The 23,225-nt window shown below is 41.4% G+C and overlaps 1 protein-coding gene across 1 annotated transcript; it reads right to left on the bottom strand.

Annotated features, from left to right (window-relative positions):
* Nucleotides 1-452: 452 nt before the first annotated feature.
* LOC147886078 (mitochondrial ribosomal protein L51/S25/CI-B8 family protein) lies at nucleotides 453-7,566 on the bottom strand. The gene is made up of 3 exons (XM_087395804.1): nucleotides 7,375-7,566; nucleotides 1,023-1,129; nucleotides 453-757 (listed from the first exon to the last, which is right to left on the bottom strand). The coding sequence occupies exons 1-3, from the start codon at nucleotides 7,452-7,454 to the stop codon at nucleotides 585-587; spliced, it is 360 nt and encodes a 119-aa protein (XP_087251930.1). The 5' UTR covers nucleotides 7,455-7,566; the 3' UTR covers nucleotides 453-584.
* Nucleotides 7,567-23,225: the final 15,659 nt, after the last annotated feature.

The following is a 23,225-nucleotide window of genomic DNA, read 5'->3' as shown; positions in this document are numbered from 1 at the left end:
TCCTCTTAACACTCACTAGGGTACTACTACATTAGTCCCTTTCCCCCCCTTCATTACACTCATCATCAAAGCTTCAAGGAGAGAGATATGGCTTTTAGTACTCATCCCATGCTTGACCCAAGAAGAGTGACTCCGTACAAGTAAGACCTTACACACCACTTACTGAAGCTAATGTATTTTATACAGGTCCAAAAGCCCAACACCAAGATCAAAGATGTATATGCTGCTGGAAGGTATCTGAGGGAAACAAGGAAAGGGTTTAGCACCCCTCATTCCAAGCTTGGCCCGAAAAGAAGACTCTGTACAAGTGAAACCTGATACAACACAAACTGAAGCTAGTTTGCTTTAATCACCTCCAAAACCTTTTTAGACAAGGAATGCTAGCGTTGGCTGTAATATCGCCAAAGATGCGCAATGTATGCAATTGAGATTCTGAAGCAAACAAGGACAGATTCTCCAAACAATCATAATGTAAGCATAAAGCAGTATGATGAACTGAAATAAAAGGCCCCACCAATCACTATTTATAATGAAGCTAACTCCTGAAGATCTGGGCCCAGAAGAATACAAAGCCCTGCTAGTTTTCATAATTTCACATCCGATGTCCAAGTGCCTTGCACGCTTGGAAAGTGTGTCATAACACGAGTCCTTAGCTTTATCACCTTCCGCCCCAAGCAGCTTCTGAGCCTTGTTGCCTGTACCAAAATTTCTTCACTGCTTTGATTTTTGATACCCACTACCCTGTCATTGTGATTCACTGCAGCATAATACGACAGCTTCATTTATTATATAGCAGATCACAGCCACACATGAAAAATTAATTCTTACTGGCCTCGTCCAAAAGATATAGTAGCATTCAGAAGTGAATATTTTAATCAAAATAGAATGTTCAAATTTTCTCTAACATTAAGACTCCACATGCACTTCACATCAGAATATATGCCTAAAAATAATATTTCAATTCTTTGAGAACACAGAGAGAGAGAGAGAGAGAGAGAGAGAGAGAGAGAGAGAGAGAGCACCATAATATCCTTTCAAGGTTGGATGATATCCTCGCTCAAGCTGTGTTTCAACCTCTAACTGAGGGTTTTTTGATTTGAATGCCGGCAACAATGAATCTATAAACTCTCTGCAAAAAGCAGACAAAAGTGCTGTATCTTAAATAGAAGAGTTTTCGGAGTGCCCTTTGCTTTGGCTACACGTAGACATCGCATGGAATAATCAGCATATCGTACTCACACATTCATAGCAGCTAGGTCAAACGAGCCACCTCCAAATCAAGGGGAAGCAAATATCATCAACCAATCAGAATAATAAAGGTATGACAATGAGACCGCTTAGCTAGGTCACAGAGACTAGAGGAAAGAGCATGCTTTCCCATTCACTGGTCTACCCATAAAGATTCAATAACATGAACTACATATTCTATGACACCTTTACTCATACAATCTTAATCTGCTCAATGCAGACCACCTTATGTCAAATCAAAATTCAATGGCCCCTTATAATTGCTGGCCTGATGATCTGCTCTAGATGTGGGTGCAGTTACGAAAATGTGGCCGAATCGTTCACATAAACAAATAGACCGCTGAGCTCAAAGCACCCCCACATCATGTGACCGCTTCATTTGATTCCTAGATGATAGTTTCTGACATTCTAACCCACCGTACCCTTTGAAAGCTACAATGGAGAACACTTGTTACCAAAAATAACACAAATTTAGACTGCTTTCTTGCTGCTTCCTTTTTTTTTTCCTGCAAAGAAAGGAACTTTCTATTAATGCTTGAAAGACTTCATACAAAACAGCAAGCTCGAAGGTGCTGAGTATGGACAAAACTGGAAAAAGACTGAAAGAAGAAAAACCGGCCTGTTCCAGCTCACCGCCTAGGGGATCTCTGGTACAAGGGCTAACAGCTAGGTGGGGCTACACAACCAGCAAATTTCTCGCGGAGTGAATATGAAAAAACTCCTGCAGGCGAAGCCTTGTAGAAACGAGTGCGCCTCGCGACAGTGGCCCTAGAGCCTAGGGTACCACGCTCCTAGGTGGAACAGAGGGTGTAGATGATATCCTACCAGATGGCGACCAAGGTAGCCGAGGGTGGAACCAGATGCGCACCCATCATTTGGACCATCATAAGGCTGAATTTTTTACCCTTTCTCCCACAGATTTGGATCTGACTTCTTCTGGAAAGTTGTACAGCTCAATCTTTGCTTCGCAACAAAAAAAAGAGCTCCTAAATACGAGTTATAGATCAAAAGTTAAGGCAAAAATAGTGAATCCTGCTTTTTTAAGAGCGACTGCTTTTTTTTATCTACATGCTTTTTGTCCATGCCTCCACTAGCCTATCTAGAACTAGTTCCCCAACAAACAACTAGTTCCTCTCTTCATGCAAATAAACAGCTAGTTCTAACAAGCAAAAGATAACCTAAGCAACACAATATCACACTTTCACCTAGTTCCTATCACTAGCAGTTCAAAATTGGGGTTCTCGAAATCTACCTATCATGTTTGCCCATCCCTCAGCTGTGGACATTCATGTCCAGCAATCTCCAGAAAGCTCATATAGTGAGTTGGTGTAGTTCTCCTCCTCCTTCATAGTGTTTACAGACCATGCCTCATCCTCATTTCCGTCCACCCTGTCTTGTGGTGATCGTCATTACAATATATTTCTTAAGCCGGTATCCATTAACACTATTCTTTTGTAGGGTGCCTTCTAAATTCTCCAACTGGTATCGCTCTTGCACCCAAAAAGGACCTTCCCACTTTGTCTGAAACCTAGTCTTGAAAGGGTTATCCAGCTTACTATTATAACGTAAAGGGTTATCCAGCTTAGTCTTGAAAGGGTTATCCAGCTTACTATTATAACGGAGCACAAGGTTACCCTTACCGATCTTCTTATCCTTATTCTTCTCATAGCTCTCCACTGATTTTACTCTTGGGTCTTTTGATAATGCTCTAATGCTTGCATCCGATCCAACTCCGCCGTTTGCAATTCTAAAAGACAGTTCCTGAATAATGTTGAGTCTCCTCAATTATTTTCATCAATAGTTTCAATGTTGACACCTCTACCTCAATACGCAGCAAAACTTCAACTCTATAGAGAAGGTGAAAGGAGAGAATAGGTGCTCCCCTTTACTGCAATCCAAGTCCCATGTTTTATCTTACTAAGCATGATCATTAGTTCACCATTGAAAATTTCATTCATCCCATTGCATTGTGGATAGTAAGAACTGCCACACCTATGTCTGATTTTCAACTTTTCACATAAAAGATCCATCAACTCACTCCGAAAGATGGGTCCACCATCCTCTATCTGACAAGAGCTCCAATGGTACTCCAAACCGGCAGAAAATTTTCTCATTCACGAACTTGCATACCTCCTTTGCATTCACTACTTTCACTGAATTAGCTTCTGCCCACAGTGACAAGGATATCTCCTCCCTGGGGGCTCCAAAATAGTGATAAGAGATCTGCATCACACAAAGGATCCATTTCTTCTGGCCGTATTCCCGACTTTGCAGCCAGCTCTCGAGAGATGAAGTTGGCCTTGGCTCCCGGATCCAAAAACATCAGAGCTGTCTGATCTCTTATCTTGCCCCATGCTCGGCATAACTCTGTAGCATCTGTATTTTGAACAGCCCCAATCAATTCAAGCAAAAGACCAGCAGTGGTCTTGGGCTTTTTATTCTTTTGATCAGTCCCCTTTTCCTCCTTGTGCTCACCCTGCTCAATAGGAGGGAACTTCCGCCTCTTATGTGGGCGTTCAAAAGCCATGTGGCCTTCCTCCTTGCAAATATAACATTGTTGGCATCATAAAGAATTTGCTTTTCCTCATCCGACATACGGGTAGGTACTCGCCTTTGCTCGGCATAACTCTGTAGCATCTGTATTTTGAACAGCCCCAATCAAGTATGGCAAAAGACCAGCAGTGGGCTTGGGCTTTTTATTCTTTTGATCAGTCCTCTTTTTCTCCTTGTGCTCACCCTGCTCAATAGGAGGGAGCTTCCGCTTCTTATGTGGGCATTCAAAAGCCATGTCTGCACACTAGGGCATACACGTTCAAAATCCCAATCCTAGACTCTCCCATCTTGACTCCCATCCAAACTGCCCGTCCTAGGATAAGCTCACCCTGATCATAGACCACTAGGGCCACTGTCTGTAAGACCAAGATGCAGACCCCTCAACTCCGTCTTACGTCAAGGGACCACACCTCTATGCCTCTCCTCGTAAGGAGATGGTGTCACCGTCTGATGTCTGATGCTAAGAACATATGCTCATGTATCAAAAGGATGTCCATTGCCTGCCCTCTGCAAAACCTGCCGAAGGATCACGTACTTTCTTGCAAATATAACACTTGTTGGCATCATAAAGAATTTGCTTTTCCTCATCCGACATACGGGTAGGTACTCGCCTTTGTCTTGCAACAAACTTTGCCTTCATGGGCTGCGAAAACTTTCTGAACTTCTTAGGGTGGATTCCGTCTTGCTGCTCTTTGAGCTTGATGTCTCCTCTGAGCTTCCTTTGAACCCATAAACTTTCCCTTGCATTAGTGCATAAGCAGTAGTGGCATTCTCAACCAACTGGGACATATTGGAGACACTTGTCTTCGTGTAGTAGTCCCAAATCTCCTTTGGCAACCCACAGCAATACCTTTTAATTTGCTCAGACAGCGGTACGTCTGTAAGAATTCACTGGCAGCAGAGCTTCCCAAAACTTCTTATTGCAGTCCTCCAAATTTCTGCAATTTGCAGCATCTAGCTTGTACCAGGCGGTCATGATATCCACCTCAAAAGTGGTAGTGAGCCATGTTGCTAAGAAGACCTGCTTGAATTCGACCCAAGTGGTAGGTGCTCTGCCTTGCAAGAGAAGGTTGGTCCACCATTGGAGTGCATTGTTCTTCAAAAAGGTGGCTGCCTTTCGGACTTTGGAAGATTTTGTGAAGTGTCCACCTATGTAGGCAGCATTAAATTGTTGTACGAATGTAAAGGCCTTCAATCTGTCCCACATCCCATTGAAGGTCTCAAACTTTACAGTTGCCCCTCCCTCCTTGTAATCTTTCAATTTGCCTTTAGGGGTGAGATTGTCATAAACGGGGGGCTGTAAAATTGGTGGGGGCAATCCTACTCCCGTATTTTGAGCCATTCCACCCGTACCCATGGTGGGGTTTGGCATTCCACGTCCCACTCCCTGCATCTGTGGCGTATTCCAAGTATTGCACATTGTCCCTAGCATTCCTGTCTGCATTCCAGGTTGCATCCCGATGTTCGAGTACATCATATTGGCATTTGCAGGGGGCATTCCACCCATGCTGGAAATTCTGCATTCCGGGCTGCGTGCTGCCCATAAAGCTACCTGACATTCCGATGCCTCTACGGATGGTGCCACCATTGCCTGAAAAACCAATCCCCCTCTGAAATATCCTCGATGCATCGTGGGCTAAGGAAGGGCTTGATGTCCCTGATTGACTGAATGAAAGTTGTTGGCATTACCCGCTACAAGGGTGAGCAAGGGCATCTCTGAAGACTGTCCACTGAAAGAAACGTTTTGAGTCTTTCTATGCTTCTTCTGTTTCTTTTGAGCTGACTATTTGCTTCCAAAGGAATCAACCATGGTACACCTAGACTTTGCCCCAGCAGCACCTCCACTAATGAGGCACAGGTATCCTGTTTAGACATGATTGCCACGATCAAATGCAGGCTCAGCAGTTATAGTATCTCGTAAGCTGCCTCGGAAGCTAATAGAGGTCAAGTGGATGGATAAGAAGCCTGGAATCCATTCCAGAAGGCAGGATTCCTGAATTAGGTTTGGATGATAGGTTGACCATTTGTGAATTCGTGTGCATTGCTTTGTTCTTCTCAATATTGGTCGACGTAGTGCTGTGAATCGACAGGTTTTCCTCCTGTGAGTCATCCCTCGAAATGATAATAAGTTTCCAATGCATGAGTCTAAGGGCTGGTCACGCGGTGTTCTAATCCCAACACTTTGTAGACCTAGTAGGCAAAGAATGGCCTTTCTTTGGAGAAAAAAAGAGAGCAGGCAAATGGACGATGAGAACTTTCATAAACACCATTTCACTACCTAAGAGATGAGGAGAGCCACATGTACACAAACCCTAGGTGTGTCCATTACTAACTACAATCAACTTTCCAGGCAATGGCTTCACGCCATAGGCAGAGAAGGCTAAAGAGGTCATTTCATCCCACATCGCCACCAGGGTCATAGACATGTTGAGGAGACTGAAGGCTCACTTCATTAATGAGATTCTTGAGGCCTTGCTCAGCTAAATATGTCTAGGAGAAGATGGCCTCATCCTAGCTTCTTTCTGCCAATTTGGGACTTGTCTCCACTCCTCAATGTCTCACCTTTCAATCAATTTTTTATGGAGGGACTCAATCATGAGCCTTCTTTCATCTACACAAAATCTATTACTGCCCTCTATCTCTAAATTACACATAGACCTCTTCTTCCAAATAACGATTCAAAAACAGTCATTTAGCAACCCTATGAAAGATGGACGTGCTTTGCTATGATGCACCCCAAGTGAAGCGACAGATCTAATATGTGAGTGTGGCATGCCATCACACTTTTGGACACCACAAGTAAGATGCGCTTCTCCCACGTTGCTCACAACTAAAACTTTTGTGGTAAATGAAGTCCTTCTCGCCAAGACCTGGTCAGTATGTAACGTCAAATGGTGTTCTCGTCAAGATGCATGGGACAGCTTAAAAAGATCAGTCCAGAACTTCCTTTGGGCAAGATCAACCCAAGACAAACGCATTCACGCCCACTACTTAACCAAATTTTACTAAAAAGATCAAGCATTTCTGGTCTGAACGGCTCCCATGTGCTAAATAAAGCTCTATTTGCATCGCATATCTATGTACATATCCCCCCACAATGGGGATTAGCAAATTAAATCCTCATCATGGAATACCTCGGAATAAATTCCATTTTGACGTCCCAAAGATTCCCAGAAAGAAGTTGTGGCATAGACTATTAGTGTGGCATTATACAAGACAAAATCATAAAATGAGACTACTATTTTCAAGTCGTGCAAGCTTGATTTTCCGCACCAAAAGCTACGTTTTGCACAAAAAGAATTATAAATCATATTAAGAAAATGAATGCAATAGCTTACTTTGAGTTCAAACAACCTGGAAGCATACGACAGTTCAAAATAAAGGACTCCAGCATAGATCCTAAAGAAATAGATCACGACAAACAGACCCCTGGAGTTTTGGACGAGAGATTAATCCTGGAAAGTTTCAAGCGTCGTGAGATACCGACAGAGAAGTTCACCAACATGACCCACGTACAGAGCGAATGAGTGAGGGAAAAACGTGAAATGAAAGACTGGCAAAGCCAGCACCTACCTCGCTCCACGACTGCTGCCTGAGAAATCGCAGAAAGTGATGACTAATTTTTTGAGCTGCCAGACGCCTCTCAAGGCCATAGCTGCAATCGATGGCTTCGGAGTGATGGAGCGGTCGCCTCTCTTACTTACTTAAGGTTATTGACGGAATTCATTCAACTTAGAGATGGTATGAAAAGAGTTTGAAAATCTTTAGTTCAGCAAGGTGTAATGGAATGCGCTTAATTTAAATTCAAAGTGATTGAACTAGTACAAACATATCTAAGTAAGCCTTGGACCCCAAAGAATGACGTGAGCATAGAGATGATCAAGTAGCTAGCTCCTCGATGAACTTGCAAGGCCTTTCCATCGTTATATGTGGAATCTCACTCGTTGCATAGACATGGGGATCTTTTGATGAATAAAAGTATCCCAACAGAAATATTGATGCTATTATTTTTCCAAAAGGTTTTTCAAGTGTAGGCACAAAACTAGCCTATGCACAAGAACATACATGTGTTACTCTCGAGAGTGATCTCACATTTCATTTGCATTTTTGCCAATCTTCCTCTGCTCATTCCAATCTTCCTCTACTCATTCATCATGCACAAAATGATTTCAATATCATTTTGAATATCATGGTTACACAACTAGAGTCGATACTCAAACAACCTCAAGGAAATTGTTTGGAAAAGTCATTAAAAAAACCTTTCTATTGAGTGCACCACACTAGGGACTTTATATGCGATTAGAAAATTGACTCTAATGATGAGAAAAGGTGATTGGTTGAAGGCACAAAATGACCCCTACGTATCTAAGCCCCTAAGGCATGCAAAGGATTTTTGCCTTGTTTCACCTTGTTCAAACTTCTACATTGAAAGCACCTAAAAATATGATTTCTTGAATCCAATTGCACATATTTAAAATGTGTAAGAGCATCTAGAAGCATCTGAATAACAAAACAAAGACACCTAAACCCTAAACCCTAAACCCTAAAGAGACAAATTTGAATGACTCAAAAGGTGGAGGGGGTAAATAGGAATAAGGGGTTAAGGATAGAGGCAAGCGAGTTTAGGCTACCAAAAGCACCATAGGTATTTGCAAAGATTGAGGATACAAATGCATGAAAAACCTAACAAGACACATGAATCCCTTAAAGGGTGCTTTGAGATGTGGCATGTCCATGAATTTGATTTTCTTACTCTATATAACACACATCAATTATGCAAACAAGGTTATACACATCGTGCATGTTACAATACATGCTATTGCTAGCCATGACAAAAGAGGTCAAGAATCCAAGCTATGCTCTTTTATAAGGTAGGGCTCTATTGAGATGCTGTCATGTGGATTTCAATCTAAGAAATATTGGAGCATTCTTATAGCTACACAACTTCCATGTTCTCTTATAGATGGATATCACTAAAGTAGATCAAAATCGTCACTGTAGGCAATGAGACTTCCTACCATTGAGGGTTTACTACTTTAGAAGGCTTTGAAAGCAAAATTATAGATATCCAATTGCATCATTTTATCAATTAATGGATGAAGTAGAGTTACTAGGGACTGTGGATACATGGATGTTCTTGGAATATTATATCGATGCTATTTCTTGGAATATACCACCAAGGTGCTTAAAAGTTTTGTAAGACAAAAGGTGTAGCAATGCATCGAAAAAGGGTGGTTGTGCAAAAAGTTGATGTTTTACATTACATAGTTCCTTGTCCAATTAGAAACATCCATGCCTTGGCTCCCAAATGATAAGGGTAATGCAAGGGTTATTGTGGTTGTGCAAAAACTTGATGTTTTACATTACATAGTTCCTTGTCCAATTAGATGCATCCATGCCTTGGCTCCCAAATGATAAGAATAATGCAAGGGTTATTGTGGACCTATTACAAGAAAATGGAAAGGGCTAGAGGGTGACTCATACTTTACAATTGGAAATCAACACCTTTTGTCTGTCTAATTTTGGATAATCTAGGATTATATGGGGATGTGTAATAGTGGAATGGAATGCATTAGAGGATGAGTCGTGAAAATTAGCAGCTTTTTCCTTGATTTATGTGAAGACTAGATATGAAGAAACTAAATGAAAATGAGAAAATGATAGAGGGCTTTAATTATATGACGCTAACCATTTTCTTCCTAGCTAAGTTGCCTTCTAAACACTCGTTAGATTGTCTGGAAGATGCTTGTAACAACCAAGGAGCAAGGGATGACTTAAAGGAATAGAGAAGACGAACTTTTCAACATTGTAATATTCATGCAAGGGTTGCAATCATGTAAATCATTCTGGTTTTATAGCAATGGTGGGTTATGAGGGATATTTGTGGTATTGCTAGGATTAAAAACATCATTCAGGGTTGACAAAGTATGAGAAGAGTGGAGATAGAGGAGAGAGGGAATAGCTAGAAGCACACACACATGGTGTCAGAGCTTAGTTTGCCTTTTGCTAGGGCTTGCTCTTGTCCATTGCTATGCAAATCTTTGCTCCATACTCTAGAGCTTGTTTCCTCCCTTGTTTTTGGTTCAAAAACTCCTAAAACGGAGCTATGGTGAGGGAGATATGCTCTTTTGAGTTTCAACCTCCATGTGTGATTGACTTGTGAGATTTGTCTCCATCCATGAGTGATTGAGAGACTTGTGAGAGGGACAAAGAGAGAAAGAGTGAACTCTGAGCGAGAGACTCACTATGGTGTGTATTCATGTGCACGCGTGTGTGTGTTTATTCCTATCTACTACTTGCTTTTTCAGTCCATTTATTCTATGACCCAACCCTTATTTCTCTACATAACATGATAATATCCCATCATTATCATATTTCCAACAATCTTATTCAAGATTTTTAGGGTAAATGGTTACACTTTCCATTTTTCATCCCCCTTTTTTTGCTACATTTCAGGTTCAATATCAATAGGCCTGCATCCTACTAGACTTTAGCCATAATATCCAAATGAAGATGTAGCAAAGTATTTCACATTCCAAAAACTATTGTCATCAAACATTTAACAAAAAAGGCTGATCCTTTCTTACATCTACCCCTTTAACTCTCTTACAATCAAGGCTAATTCCATAGTGCCATAATGACTCAAGGGTCAGCTCAAAAGGGTTAGTATTATCATGGGGTGTAAACTCTACCGAACACTGCCAGCACCATCCCTAGTCATTGTTGCAACTCCTAAAAGTTACTCTTAATGGTGCTTATAGAAGTAAGATGCAGTTTATAGGTCAACCATAAGATCCTATGTACAAAAAAAACTCGTTCTTGTAAGTCAAGCAAGCCTCTCTGCAACACTCATAAACGATCACTAAGCCATCATGGCAACTTAAACCAAGCCTCCATCAGGCCTTATCATAGTATTAGTAGACCAAAACTAAAACAATGGAGTTGTTCCATCAAAAATAATTCAGTCAAGGCCTCCGCCCTTTCTTTTCATCATTCCACATTCGAGCTCCTTCGTATGTGTCTTCAGTAAACCATGTAGAGAAGTGTAGGGACTCACCTGCAACCATCCAAAAAAGAAACCATAGTTAGTCTCAACTCTTGGGAAGACACACTTCAATGCCCCTACACATTTGCTATCCATGTCCATCTACAATAGTATTATGAAAACATGCCAGTAAGCTCATATTCCTACACATGTGGTGTGAACAAGGTAAAGGAACTCATGATGAATAAACTCTCCAGAGCAGTCCATATTTTAGCTGGTGGGTAAGTTATAGGTCCAAGATTCTGCCAACATCAACTTTTAGTTTGCCCATAGTACAAGAGAAAGCAAAAGGATATCAATTCTTCTTGTTCTGTATTATTATCAAGTCAATTCTCTATGCCTTCCCCTTGAATGCCACATGAGAAAAAACTTAAGAGCTCTCAATGTTTTCATGGGAAAACATGTGAAAACGATCAAGGCAGTAATTTCATATATATTGTAATCCGTTAAAAAATCCACAGTAAATGACAGCACATCCTTTTTTATTCTGATGATGAAAACTATTGCTCACTTTTCCTGGCACCGCACTAATCTATCATAGATTTTGGTTAGCAATGAATTTTACAAAGGGGGTCTGCTATTTGTTGAGTTAACCCTTAACTTTTAATGTTTAGTAAACACCACTAAATCTATCAGTAGTAGCCAACCATAGTCATTCTCAATAGCAAGAATGTAACAATTATCGCCATCATAAAGTACAAAGAGTACTCATGTATTTAATTAAAATTTCTTTTATAACTGCAAATATAGAGTAATGGTATTGTGCAACTTACCATAAGGGTCAAAATTTAAAGAGCAGTAACCCTTTTCCTCAACATAGAATGCCAAGCATTATCATGTTTTCTCTACAAGCTGCTATGTACTACTCGTGTTTCAGTACATACAACCGACTCTTCATCATTTTCTATTGAGACAGGGTCGACATATTTCTCAAAAAAATTCCGCAGGCATAGCATGTCAATCCACCATAAATCATGAGTGGTCGTGTCTTTGACTTAGCAGCGGATAAGTCTTGCACTTTTATCCAATAAATCTCCTAAGGTGCATGCATTCTTACAAAAGTATAGAAGCAAGTAGCAATTGTCTCGGATCTTTGTCTCGGGTCTGAGGCATTTCAAGGAAGCTCTCTCACGTAGTAAGTCATCAGATAAGTGCGAGAAACCTATATACTTTTTAGAGATTTTTTGGGGGGGAGCTTCCATGAGCTCCAGCACTGCCCCCCTGAGGATTACCAGAATTCGAGCGACTGTGTTCGAGTGAGGTGACTGTTCAAGCGAGGACTTTCATAAAATTGGCATTCTAGTGTGATGATTTATGTTCAAAAAGTAGCATGCATTGCTTACTTTTACAGTTGTTGTCCTACCCATGATATTGTGAGGAATCAATTGTCTTACATACAAGCAACAATTTCTTAAAATGTTTGGCAATGTTTTTGCAAGGGTCAAGGAAGAAGGAGGGGCAGAAGAAAGGGGTCAGAGTATGTGTTTTTCTTGTGAAATTTCCATTTTCAAGGCAAAAAATAATGGGAGGAGGAGCCTCCCAGGAGGCCGCGATATCGCGGCCTCCTAGCAGTATCCTCCTACCAATTTTATTTGGGCCATAACTTGGTCAATCAAACTCCAAATATGGTCATGTTTGTAATTAAATCAATTGAAATGATATGAATGAATCCATTTATCACGTTAGAGTGTCAAAATTATAGATCTTTAGAAGGTTGGTACTTATCTTTGTTTCATTAGGGCTAAACTTTATCAAACTCTATATTTTCTTAAATTTTTCTCATATAGAGTTCAGGTCCTTGGTTCCCTCCCTCCATCCCACAGGTATATACATGGTCATGGACATATGAAGGTGATCCATATTTTGTTAGCATGATAGTCATAGGGTGATCAATAATTTATTAGTTCCATAGTTTAAACATTTTATTCATGTGATCATTTTGTATACAAAATGGATCAAATCATATGGTAGCATAAAAATCGATGAGCTACAAATAGTTTTTTGTGAAGGATTTGTCCAGGACGAGCTTCTATATCATGGGCAGGACTATTGTTGTTTGTATGTAAGTCCACCAAATAAAGAAGGCGTTCTTCTACTCGAATCAAGGTAGCAGATGGTTGATGACTCACCACCCTAGGAGTCATTGAGGATTTGCCCATCACTGTCAATGGATTGACCACCACCATCAATTTCTATGTAGTGGACATTGAAGATACAGGTAGGAGTTACCCAGCCAAACTCGGGAGACCATGGTTGAGAAAGAGTGATGCAGTCAGCTATTAGAAGACAGGACCATTTTCTTTTGGTGCTTCTAAGGAGAAGATCCTGGTGCAACCTGATGCCATGGAACCAAAAAAGAAGAGGAGCAAGACAGTGATACTCTCTCATCCTCAGTGTTTGAATCAATGGAAGAATCAGATGGGGGGGAAGAATTCTCAGAGGAGGAAATTTACATGATGGGGGTGTCTCCGACCCTGCCACCTGTAGAAAAGGTAACAGCTAGTCCTCAATAGCTTGAATCTATGCTTTCCCCAGACCTCACTCCAAGTGAGAAAGATGAGTTCCTAGAAATGTTCAAAGATTTCCCTGACCTCTTTGCAACTAGCTACCACCACCTTCGCCATGTGACTGCCATAGAGCACAAGATAGAGTTGAAGCCTGATGCGAAGCTTGTGGCTCAAAAGTATCGAAGATTAGGGCCCCTACAGACCGATGCTTTGCACTCGGAGTTGCAGAAGCTGGGTTTATTGTTCCGGTTCACAATACTGAATGGGTTTCACCAGTGGTAGTCACCCCAAAGAAAAACAACAAGTGGCGGGTCTGCATCGACTATAAGAAACTCAATACAGCCACCAAGAGAGACCATCATCCTCTTCCCTTTCAAGACCTCATTCTTGAGAACGGTCATGAGATGTATACTTTCTGTGATGGTTACTCTGGATTTTATCAAATCAGAATTGCCGAAGAAGATGTGCTTAAAACCACATTTGCCACACCTTGGGGGACATTTGCATTCAAAGTAATGCTATTTGGCCTCACCAATGCTCCTGTTACCTTTCAAAGATTTATGCAGATGGTGTTTGCTCCTTATTTGGGGGATTTCTTGGAGGTGTTTTTAGATGATTTTTGTATATTCTTGTCATGTAAGGAGCACATCATTAAGGTTAGGTTTGTGGGGGTTAAAGGTCACTGTGCCTTAACCCCGGTTATGTACAATACTCAAACACATATATAAATGAATGAAAAAGAAGATTAGGGTGGTTCTGCACCCACCAAAACTTGTGTGGCTCTCTGTCTCTCTATCTCTCTCTCTCTCTCCTTCTTTCATTCTTGCTTCCATTGAGAGCACTCTCAACTGGTATCAGAGCCCAGGTGATCTAGCTGAGCGTGCGTGAATGCTTAGAAGCTCAGCAGCTCTGTGGGAGGAAGGAGAAGCTCTGTGGGAAGCTTTGTGGGTGACTTTACTTGCATTCAAGTGTGCAGAGACCTTGGAGGAACCTTTGGAAAAGTCACTTTGGTTTTGCAAAGTGGTTTTGAGAGCATGTTAAGAGTTTTTAAAGAAAAAGTCGTTTTTTGAGCTTTTCCCTGTTCCGTTCGAGACTCCGTATTGACTTGTAGAGGCAACTATTGCTTGCTTTTGGTGTCCACGTCACTTCAGGAGCTTGGAAACACCTTCATTCTTGAATCTGGGATCATTTCATTGGATTTCTGACTCACTGTGTCAATTTCTGCGTTTTTTTCCCGGGTGTTGGAACTCAAGTTTGGAGCAACCATTTGCAGATCTGTCAGTTCCGATGGACTCAGGAGGTCCTAAAACTTCTATGTTGCTCATCATTCGCACTCCGGTGAAGTTTACAAACAGCTCTGTTTCCAAAAACGTTTTTCAGTCCGTGTATTGGACCCAGTGATTGAGACCACGGTTTCCAAAACCGTCTGTCCCATTGCGTTCCGGATGCCCAAAAACCCCTACCTGTCAGTTCTTGCATGATTTGGTGGAGGATTTTCAGAGTTATAGATCTCTGTGTATTCGATTTCGTCTCTCTGTTATGCATTTTTCATTCTAAGGTTTTGAAATGTTAGATTTATGCCACATGGCAGTGGATAAGTGTTGACTCCCATTTCTCACTCATCGGTTGGGATTTTGGAGTTCTAGCAGAAGAGAGATATTTGTAGATTTTCTTGCCGAGTCCGATTATGCAATGGCGCCCATGTTTTGAGGCATCTCAGGTTCTATTTTCAGTAGCGGTCATTACCGTGGGACTATGATTTCTTGAGCATACCTTATGTAGATCACTCTGGTTGTAGTTTGAGCAGTGTGTGCTCATTCGTGGTATGCATTGGGTTGCAGTGGATGATTTATAGGCCATTTGGATGCATTGCGGTCCTTATTGGATGCGCTGATAGGCCCAAATTGCCTTGTGGGATGCTATTTTTATGGACGCTTTGCACATGGGCTATTTTATGCTAAGGGATAGCTTTGACACATTGCCGTGATGCACTGATAGTGCTATGCTCTCTTGGATGAGATATTATTGATGCATATGCCAGTGGACGGTGTTTATGCTTGAGTCATTTGGCACTTATTGGCATTTTCTTTTGGGCCAGATTTGCTCATATGGATGCATAGCATATGCACATGAGTCAGATGCATCTTTTGATGCTTTGAGCTTTGAGTTTTTGGTGATATTTCACTCTATTGTGGCATACACATTTGGGTGCACCTGGTATTTGGTGTGATTCTCTCTTGCAGGCACTAGCATTTGGGATTTTGTTTCATTTCATCATGGCATCCTCTTCCATGTCTGAAAAGGAGTTTTTCAGCATTAAAAAGTTTGATGGGACAAACTTTTCTTTGTGGAAAGAACAAATAAGGGATGTGCTTATTCAAAAAAAGCAGATTAAACCCTTGGCAGGGATTGAAGCTAAGCCTGCAAATATGTCTGAGGATGATTGGAATGAGTTGGATGCATTAGCAAAGTCTACTATTAGACTTCATCTTGCAGAGTTAGTTTATTTCACAGTAGTAAATGAGCAGACTACGGAAGATTTGTGGAAGAAACTGTGTGCCACTTATGAGAAGGAAACTGCCTCTAATAAAGTTTACCTCATGAAGAGGTTGTTTGAGCTATAGATGAAGGAAGGGGTCTCCATTGCTTCTCACTTAAATGAATTCAATATTATTTTCAGCCAGCTTCAGGCTCAGAATATGAATTTTGATGCGGAGACTAAGGCAATATTTCTCTTATGTTTATTGCCATCCTCATGGGATACCTTCCGTACAGCTGTCAGTAACTCTGCACCTGGTGGAGTACTGAAATTTGATGATGTTGTGGGTAGCTTGTTGGCTGAGGAGATTAGACGGAAGTCTATGGATGGCAACAAGCAGGATGCAGCCTTAAATGTGCAAAGGGGCAGATCACAGTTCAGGGGGAAGTCCCAAGAAAGAGGGAAGTCACGTAGCAAATCCAAGGCACAGAACATTGAGAGTTACCATTGTGGCAAGAAGGGCCATATGAAAAAGGATTGCTACAAGCAGAAAAGAGAGCAAAAGGATAAGAAAAAGAATGCAAATTGGGGTGCAAATCAAAAGGAAGAGAGTCCAAGGGAGGACAAAGGAAAAGTGAAGATCGAGGAGATCAATGCAGTCACACATGATAGTGACAATGACGTTCTCTTCATGTTTAGTTTATCTAGAGAGTTGCTTACCACTTCAGATGATGCATATTCCCAGGATTGGATTTTGGATTCTGGTGCTTCATTCCATGTTACTCCCCATAGGGAATGGTTCTCCACTTATGACAATGGAAAGACAGGTTGTGTGCATCTTGGAAATGACTATGCATGTGACATAGTGGGAGCAGGTGACATAAAGTTTTCTTTTGCAAATGGGTCTGCATTTGTTTTGAAACATGTGAGACATGTGCCTAAGCTGACCAAGAGTCTTATTTCAGTGGGTCAGCTAGATGATGCTAGTTTTCACACCAATTTTGGCTTTCAGAGTTGGAAAATTCAGAAGGGCTCTATGCTTTTGGCCAGGGGTGCCAAGTGTGGGACTTTGTATCCCTTATATGTATCAGGTTTATTTGATCATGTTGTTGCAATAACCAAGTAGCCAAGCACTTCTTTGTGGCATTGTAGGTTGGGGCACATGAGCCAGAATGGAATGAAACTCTTATGCCGTTTGGGTTATGTACCGCATTTGAGTTTCTCTGATTTTGAATTTTGTGAGCATTGTCTCTATGGGAAGCAAACTAAATCAGCCCATAAAAGAAGGGGAAAGAAAGAGTTTGAAATGCTTGATTTGGTGCATTCAGACGTATGTGGTCCCATGCCTACACGGTCATTAGGCGGGGCTGAATACTATGTGACATTCATTGATGATGCAACTAGACTTTCAGCATTTCTGTGATACACGTGGGATTAAGAGGGAGCTCACATCCCCTCGTACTCTAGAGCAAAATCCAGTTGCAGAAAAGATGAACCGTACCATTCAAGAAAGGTTGCAATGCATGCTTTCCAATGCAAGTCTTTCTGGTGGTTTTTGTGCTGAGGCAATGAAGACTGCAGTGCATGTGATAGAGCATGTGATCAATAGATCACCTGGTAAGAGTTTGGATGGTGGTATTCGTGAAGAGGTATGGAGTGGCAAGAAGCCCTCTTACTCTCATTTGCGTATATTTGGGTGTGAGGCATATGCACATGTGCCAAAAGAGCTTTGAAAGAAGCTAGATCCTAAGTCTAGGAAATGCATCTTTCTGGGTTATGGTGAAAGTGGAGAGATGGGCTATCATCTCTGGGATCCATAAGCAAAGAAGCTCATACGCAGCCATGATGAAGCCTTCAATGAGAAAAAGATGCATAAGGCACCCATGAGGAATGTGGAAATGAGGAGAATCACTTTCCAGGATCTGAATCCACATGCATATGTTGATAGACAGGAAGCTGTCCATGCACCAAATGTGCAAGAAATGGTACCACCAAACTAACTAACAATGAAAGCCATGCAAAAAGGGTGACCACAAATCGAGCAAAGGTGATCAATGTAGGAAAGACTTGTAAGGTTATGTAGAAAACACACGGGAGACGAGGTGTCGATGTAGAGAAGGCATTATGAAAAAACAAGTACCATACCACAGGGTGGGAGAGAACCAAACCGTGTGGAGGTTTAAGGCGCAATGGCGCTCGAGGTGAACCTCTTGTGTGGTGCATAGATCCATAGTCTTTCCTTAAAGGACGACCACAGACGACGACCACAGCCCAGCAGCCAAGACACTACGCGGTAGCAGCCACTCTAGTAGCAGTCATCGAGGCAGAGCCATGGGGGTCACCGTTGGTTGGTACTCAGTCTACATCTAGTGTAGAGCCCATAAGTACAAGAGTATTGGAGCACTAGAGTAGAAGGGTACGTAAGGAGGGAGGGCTAGGGAGTACTACACAGGCGTAGACCAGGCATAGTCTAAGGGAACATAAAGGGTCATGACTAGGGAGGTAGGGAGGCTACGAGCGAAAGAACTGTGTTTGCAAAAGGCATAAAAAAGTGAGCATAGATAGGCTTAGCTAGGGGGGGTGAAATAGGCTAGGAGTCTTAAGTCGAGAAAAGGGGGGTCGGTTAAGAGGGTCGGGGAGGGGAGTTTAGTCCAACGCATAGGTTAGGGAGTGGTTTAGCGGGTTTTAGCTATAAGTGTGTTTAGTTAGTTTAGTTTTTAGTGAATTTAGAAAAAACGTTTTCTCTTTCTAACGCGTAAGGGAGAAAGGATTTTTTGGTTAATGGGACTAGGCAACCTTAGCGAGTTAAAGAGGGGAGTTAGACTATCATGTAGGTTTAGTTAGTTTAGCGCAATTAGAAAAAACATTTTTGCTCTTAATAGACTACTTTAACAGAAACAAAAAAAAGGGTGGGAGAAAAATAAAAGAAAAAAAGGGGGGATTTTTTTTAAAAAAATAAAAGAAAGTTTAAAGAAAATTAAACAAATTAAAGAGAAATTAAGGAATGTTAAAAAATAAGAGAGAGAGAGAAAGAGAGAGAGGGGGGGGAAGTATGTGTGTGTATGTGTGAATAGGAAGTGTGTGTGTGTGAGAGAGAGAGAGAAAGAGAGAATGCAAAAAAGAATGGGAAGTGTGTGTGTGTGTGTGTGTGTGTGTGCGCACGCCCAACCTCACCCGAGGGGACACCACATGATGGGGGTAGGACACCCATCAGGTGGTGTCCTGCCCCACACCAAAAAGGTCAAAGAGGAAGCCTCTTTGTAAGTGTTTGCAAAAAGGGAGTATATCATATTTGTTCCCAAGTGGCTACTTCTTTCATGATCTTTAAGTTGTGATCTTCAAGTTGTTGATGGAATAAGATACCTCCTGAAATTTCCATAGCTATCTGGAGATAATCACGCACTAGGCACAATGACTGCGTAGCTATAACAATTCCAACAAAAAGTAAAATGTGGATGGGATAAGTCATTCCTAAAACAAAGTCCTACAAGGACCTCATTCTTACACAACTTGATAAGAGTTTAACAAGCAACGTGCCACGTGGCATGTGCCATGTAGCTAACCCAACCAAGGATTAGCAATGTGACACATGGTTAATCTGGCCAAAGGTTAACAAGGTTTGGGTGTGTGTGTGTTTAAAAAATAAAACCTTTTAACAACACAGCACACGATGCTCAAATAAGGGTGGATAATAAATTTCTCATCTTATTGGTGTACATAAAATGTGTATACAAAAAAGTGTCAAATCTATCAGGTGGTCCAGGCTCCAAGGTCAGGGTCTACTTACCTAGGAACATAGACAACCGTCTAGATTCACAATTTTTTTTTTTTTAATACCATGTTATATATAAAAAATCGGTGTCATAAATTTAGCAAAAAAGGGGGATTCATTTACTGCTGAAGTGTGTGAGATAATGAGGGGGGTAGTCCACACCCTTACCAGAAAAATAATTAAATGGGTGGTACTCCACATCCTAAGGTTATACCCTTAGGTGAAAGCACCAAAGAGGAATTAACGAAACTAGACCACTAACTTTAGAATACTTGACAAAATTAGAGATATCATGATTTGGATAAAGCAATTAAATACAAATAAGGAGATAACATGTGTTTCTGTGGGTGTACCATAAGATAACCAGGAGTGAATTTGATGTTTGTGTGTGTGTGTGTGTGTGTGTGTGTGTGTGTGTGAGGTGGTGGGTGTGTGTCGAGGAGAGACCAGGCGACGGTCGTGAGAGAAGAGGAGAGGAGTTATCGCTGATTAGCATCGCTGTCCGTACAACCGTACGGCCATCGTACGGTTTTCGTACGAAGCTAGCGTAAGGATTCCGTTCCATCTTGCACGACAGCTCGTACCTACAGTCATCCTTCTCAAATCCCATATAGCTCGTCCGTCCTTTCCCGTACAGTCGTCTATTTTTCTCGTCCGTACTGTTCCTGTACTAGTTCCCGTATAGTCATCTGAATTTACCGTACACAGTCTGTTTTCCCGTACAGCCTATCAGCAGTCCCGTACAGTTTGTCAGTTCTTTTTTGCAATCTCTCCTTCTGCTCATACAATTCTGTCAGTTTCTTTGTGCCACCGTACAGTGCATCAGTTCAGCCTCTGTGGGTGTTAATTTGGGCAATAAATATTTCACTTTAAAATGGGGCATTTTTGCTGGAGCTTGTTTTTCTTGTCACAAATTTGGGCATCTTGCTTCAGAGTGTCCTTCTATCCTTCATCCACCTCCTCCAGCTGCTATTCCTCTGCCATCTAATAAAGGAGGTCAGAAGACATATGTGGAAAAGATTGAAGCTAAAGGAGCAAAGCCTTCAGTTCATACAGGGAGCCAGGCGAATTCAGCTCAAAATAAGGAGAAAGGCAAAAGCAAGTTAGGAGAAAATATTTCATCATCTCATGAGGGATGGCAAACTGCAAAGAAGACGGTGCCTCTCAAACAAAGACCTCTCCAATCTCGTAATTGGGATGCCTCTGCTCCTTCACCAAGACAATCTTCTACCTCTTCAAGCAGCCCCATCTCAAAGGCATGGGTCAATGTAGTCAAGAAGGGTCTTCCCCTTTGTGAAGAAGATGATATTATCAGGGAATTGGAAGCTGAGGGTCAGCAAGACCCTGTGGCAATGGCAGAGGCTTGAGGCCTCCCATTTTTTTGGAGGACCGATCATTCTCTTGTATATATTTTCATGCGTGCTTCTCTTAAATGTTTTTCCTATAATATACAGGGCCTCTACAACCAGAATAAATGGAGGCTTCTTTGGCATTATATAAATACAACTCATCCAGATGTTGTGCGTCTGCAAGAGCATAATCAGCATTTTTTTGCTGGCCAGCATGGGTTTTTTTCTGGATATGATATATTTTATTCAGGATCTGAACAATTCTCTGGGCTGTGCATTTTAGCCAGACATGATCTGCAACCCTGGATAGCATATAATGATCTAGGTGGACGATGGATGATTATCCAATGTATGATCAATGGAGAGATTTTTGAAATAGGATCTTTGTATGCCTCTCAAAATTCAGCTTCCAGAGCTCAAATGTGGAACTCCATAAAGCAATATCCTTGGTCCTCTAATGCTCTACTTGTGGTGATTTCAACAATTCTCCTCAACTGGAAGGACAATACCACTCATAAATCACATATGTTGCCCTCTGAAATCCAACAATGGGAACACATGACATCATCACTTCGATTTGCAGATTTATGGATAGCAACTCATCCTTCAGTGATGGGATTTACATATCATCATAATGCTTTTACAGATTATTGGGCCAGGCTTGATAGATATTATCTCATTCATGCTCAGCAATATGATGAATATACATGTCAGATGTGGACTGATTATTCACAACAATTATCTGACCACACTCCACTTTGGCTCACCCTTTCTTTTGGTATGCCTCTGGATGACTTGCAGCTCTCTTCAATCAGAAATTTATAGGTTAATCAATTATATCTTTCTCATGAAAAATTTCAGCATATGATCAGACCGGCTTGCAGGCCATTGCTATCCCATGCTCAGGAGGATCTGGAATTTGCTTGGATCTCTTTCATACATCGTATTCAAAATGTCATTAAGGAATCTGGAAGATGGTACATGGCAGAAACCAGACAGCATATCCAGTGGGCAAAATCATACAAGCAGTATTTGGTACAGATTAGTCATCAAAGATCTCTATCTGATTCTAAGCAGCATTTACTATCTTGTGCTTCCTCCATAATTGATGCCAATGATAAACGCAAGCTGTCCAAATGGCAGATTAGGGCCAGAGTTAAACCTATGCTAGATAAGGGCTGTTCCTCTAAATCTTTTTTTCGGAACTTACATGCACACAGACAAAGCCAATCTATCATGAGGGTAAGGAAATCACATGATCTTTGGACCTAGTCTCTCTCTCAGCTAGAAAAACAATGTTTGGATCATTTTCAGCTCCTTTTTTCTCAGCCGTCTTCTTCTACACCTCAGGTCGCATTGGCTCGTAACAGATTTACTGAGCTTGTTTCTCCCATTGTCTCCCTGCAAAAAGCCTCAATGCTGGAAATGTCCTTTTCAGATGATGAATTGGATGAAGCCCTTAAGCATTTGGGTAAACATAAATCCCCTGGCTGGGATGGTCTGACGGTTGAATTTTTTGAAGCCTTTTGGCCTGAAATGAAGGGTCCAATTCTACAGTTTATTAATGCAGCATGGCAGCACCAACATCTTCCCTCAGCTTGGAAGCATGGTCTGGTTAAGCTTGTGCCCAAAAAACTTCTTTGTGAGACTATGGATGACTGGAGGCCCATCACTTTGATGCCGGTAATATACAAACTGATTGCTAAAATGTTGGTACACCAGATAAAGGATATCCTTCATGATGGACTTCATCCCATGCAATATAGCATACATGACAATATCTCTAACACTCTTATAGCAATGGAATATGCTAAATATTCAGATCAAGATGTGTTGGTCATGCAGGTGGATGTGGCGAAGGCATTTGATACAGTACAGTGGGATTATGTCTCTCAAATCATGCTAAAACTAGGTTTTGGGCCAAAGCTAGCTAATGTCATATATTGGCTTTACTGAAATTCCACTACACAATGCTTTATAGGGAAACATTTGTCTGAGTCTTGGACTCTCGAACGTTCAGTTAGACAAGGATGCCCTCTCAGTGCCTTGCTTTATGCCATCGCTTCACATCCTTTGCTTCTTTATATGGATCACATGGTTGATACTGGACAGCTAGAGGGGCTTCAGATTTCTAGTTCACGACCCTTCATAGCACAGGCCTATGCAGATGATTCATTCTTCATGCCAAAGAACAGTCCATTGGAGATTCGCCTCTTGATGGATACCCTTTCAGATTTTGGGTTGGCAGTTGGTCTTAAAATTACTTTTCAAA

Source organism: Dipteris shenzhenensis, chromosome 24, assembly GCF_047967505.1.
Source record: "Dipteris shenzhenensis isolate YYH24624 ecotype China chromosome 24, Dip_SZ_1.0, whole genome shotgun sequence".
In the NCBI taxonomy this organism is placed as follows: domain Eukaryota; kingdom Viridiplantae; phylum Streptophyta; class Polypodiopsida; order Gleicheniales; family Dipteridaceae; genus Dipteris; species Dipteris shenzhenensis.
The sequence above is the reverse complement of the archived record's forward strand: the minus strand, read 5'-3'. Positions and strand labels throughout refer to the sequence as shown.

Coding starts and splice junctions, on each gene's coding strand:
- LOC147886078 (XM_087395804.1), bottom strand. CDS start 7,454: ATGGCCTTGAGAGGCGTCTGGCAGCTCAAAAAATTAGTCATCACTTTC. Junction 1,130..7,374: donor GGCAGCAGTCGTGGAGCGAG/GTAGGTGCTGGC, acceptor TGCTTTTTGCAG/AGAGTTTATAGATTCATTGT. Junction 758..1,022: donor AACCTTGAAAGGATATTATG/GTGCTCTCTCTC, acceptor ATTATGCTGCAG/TGAATCACAATGACAGGGTA.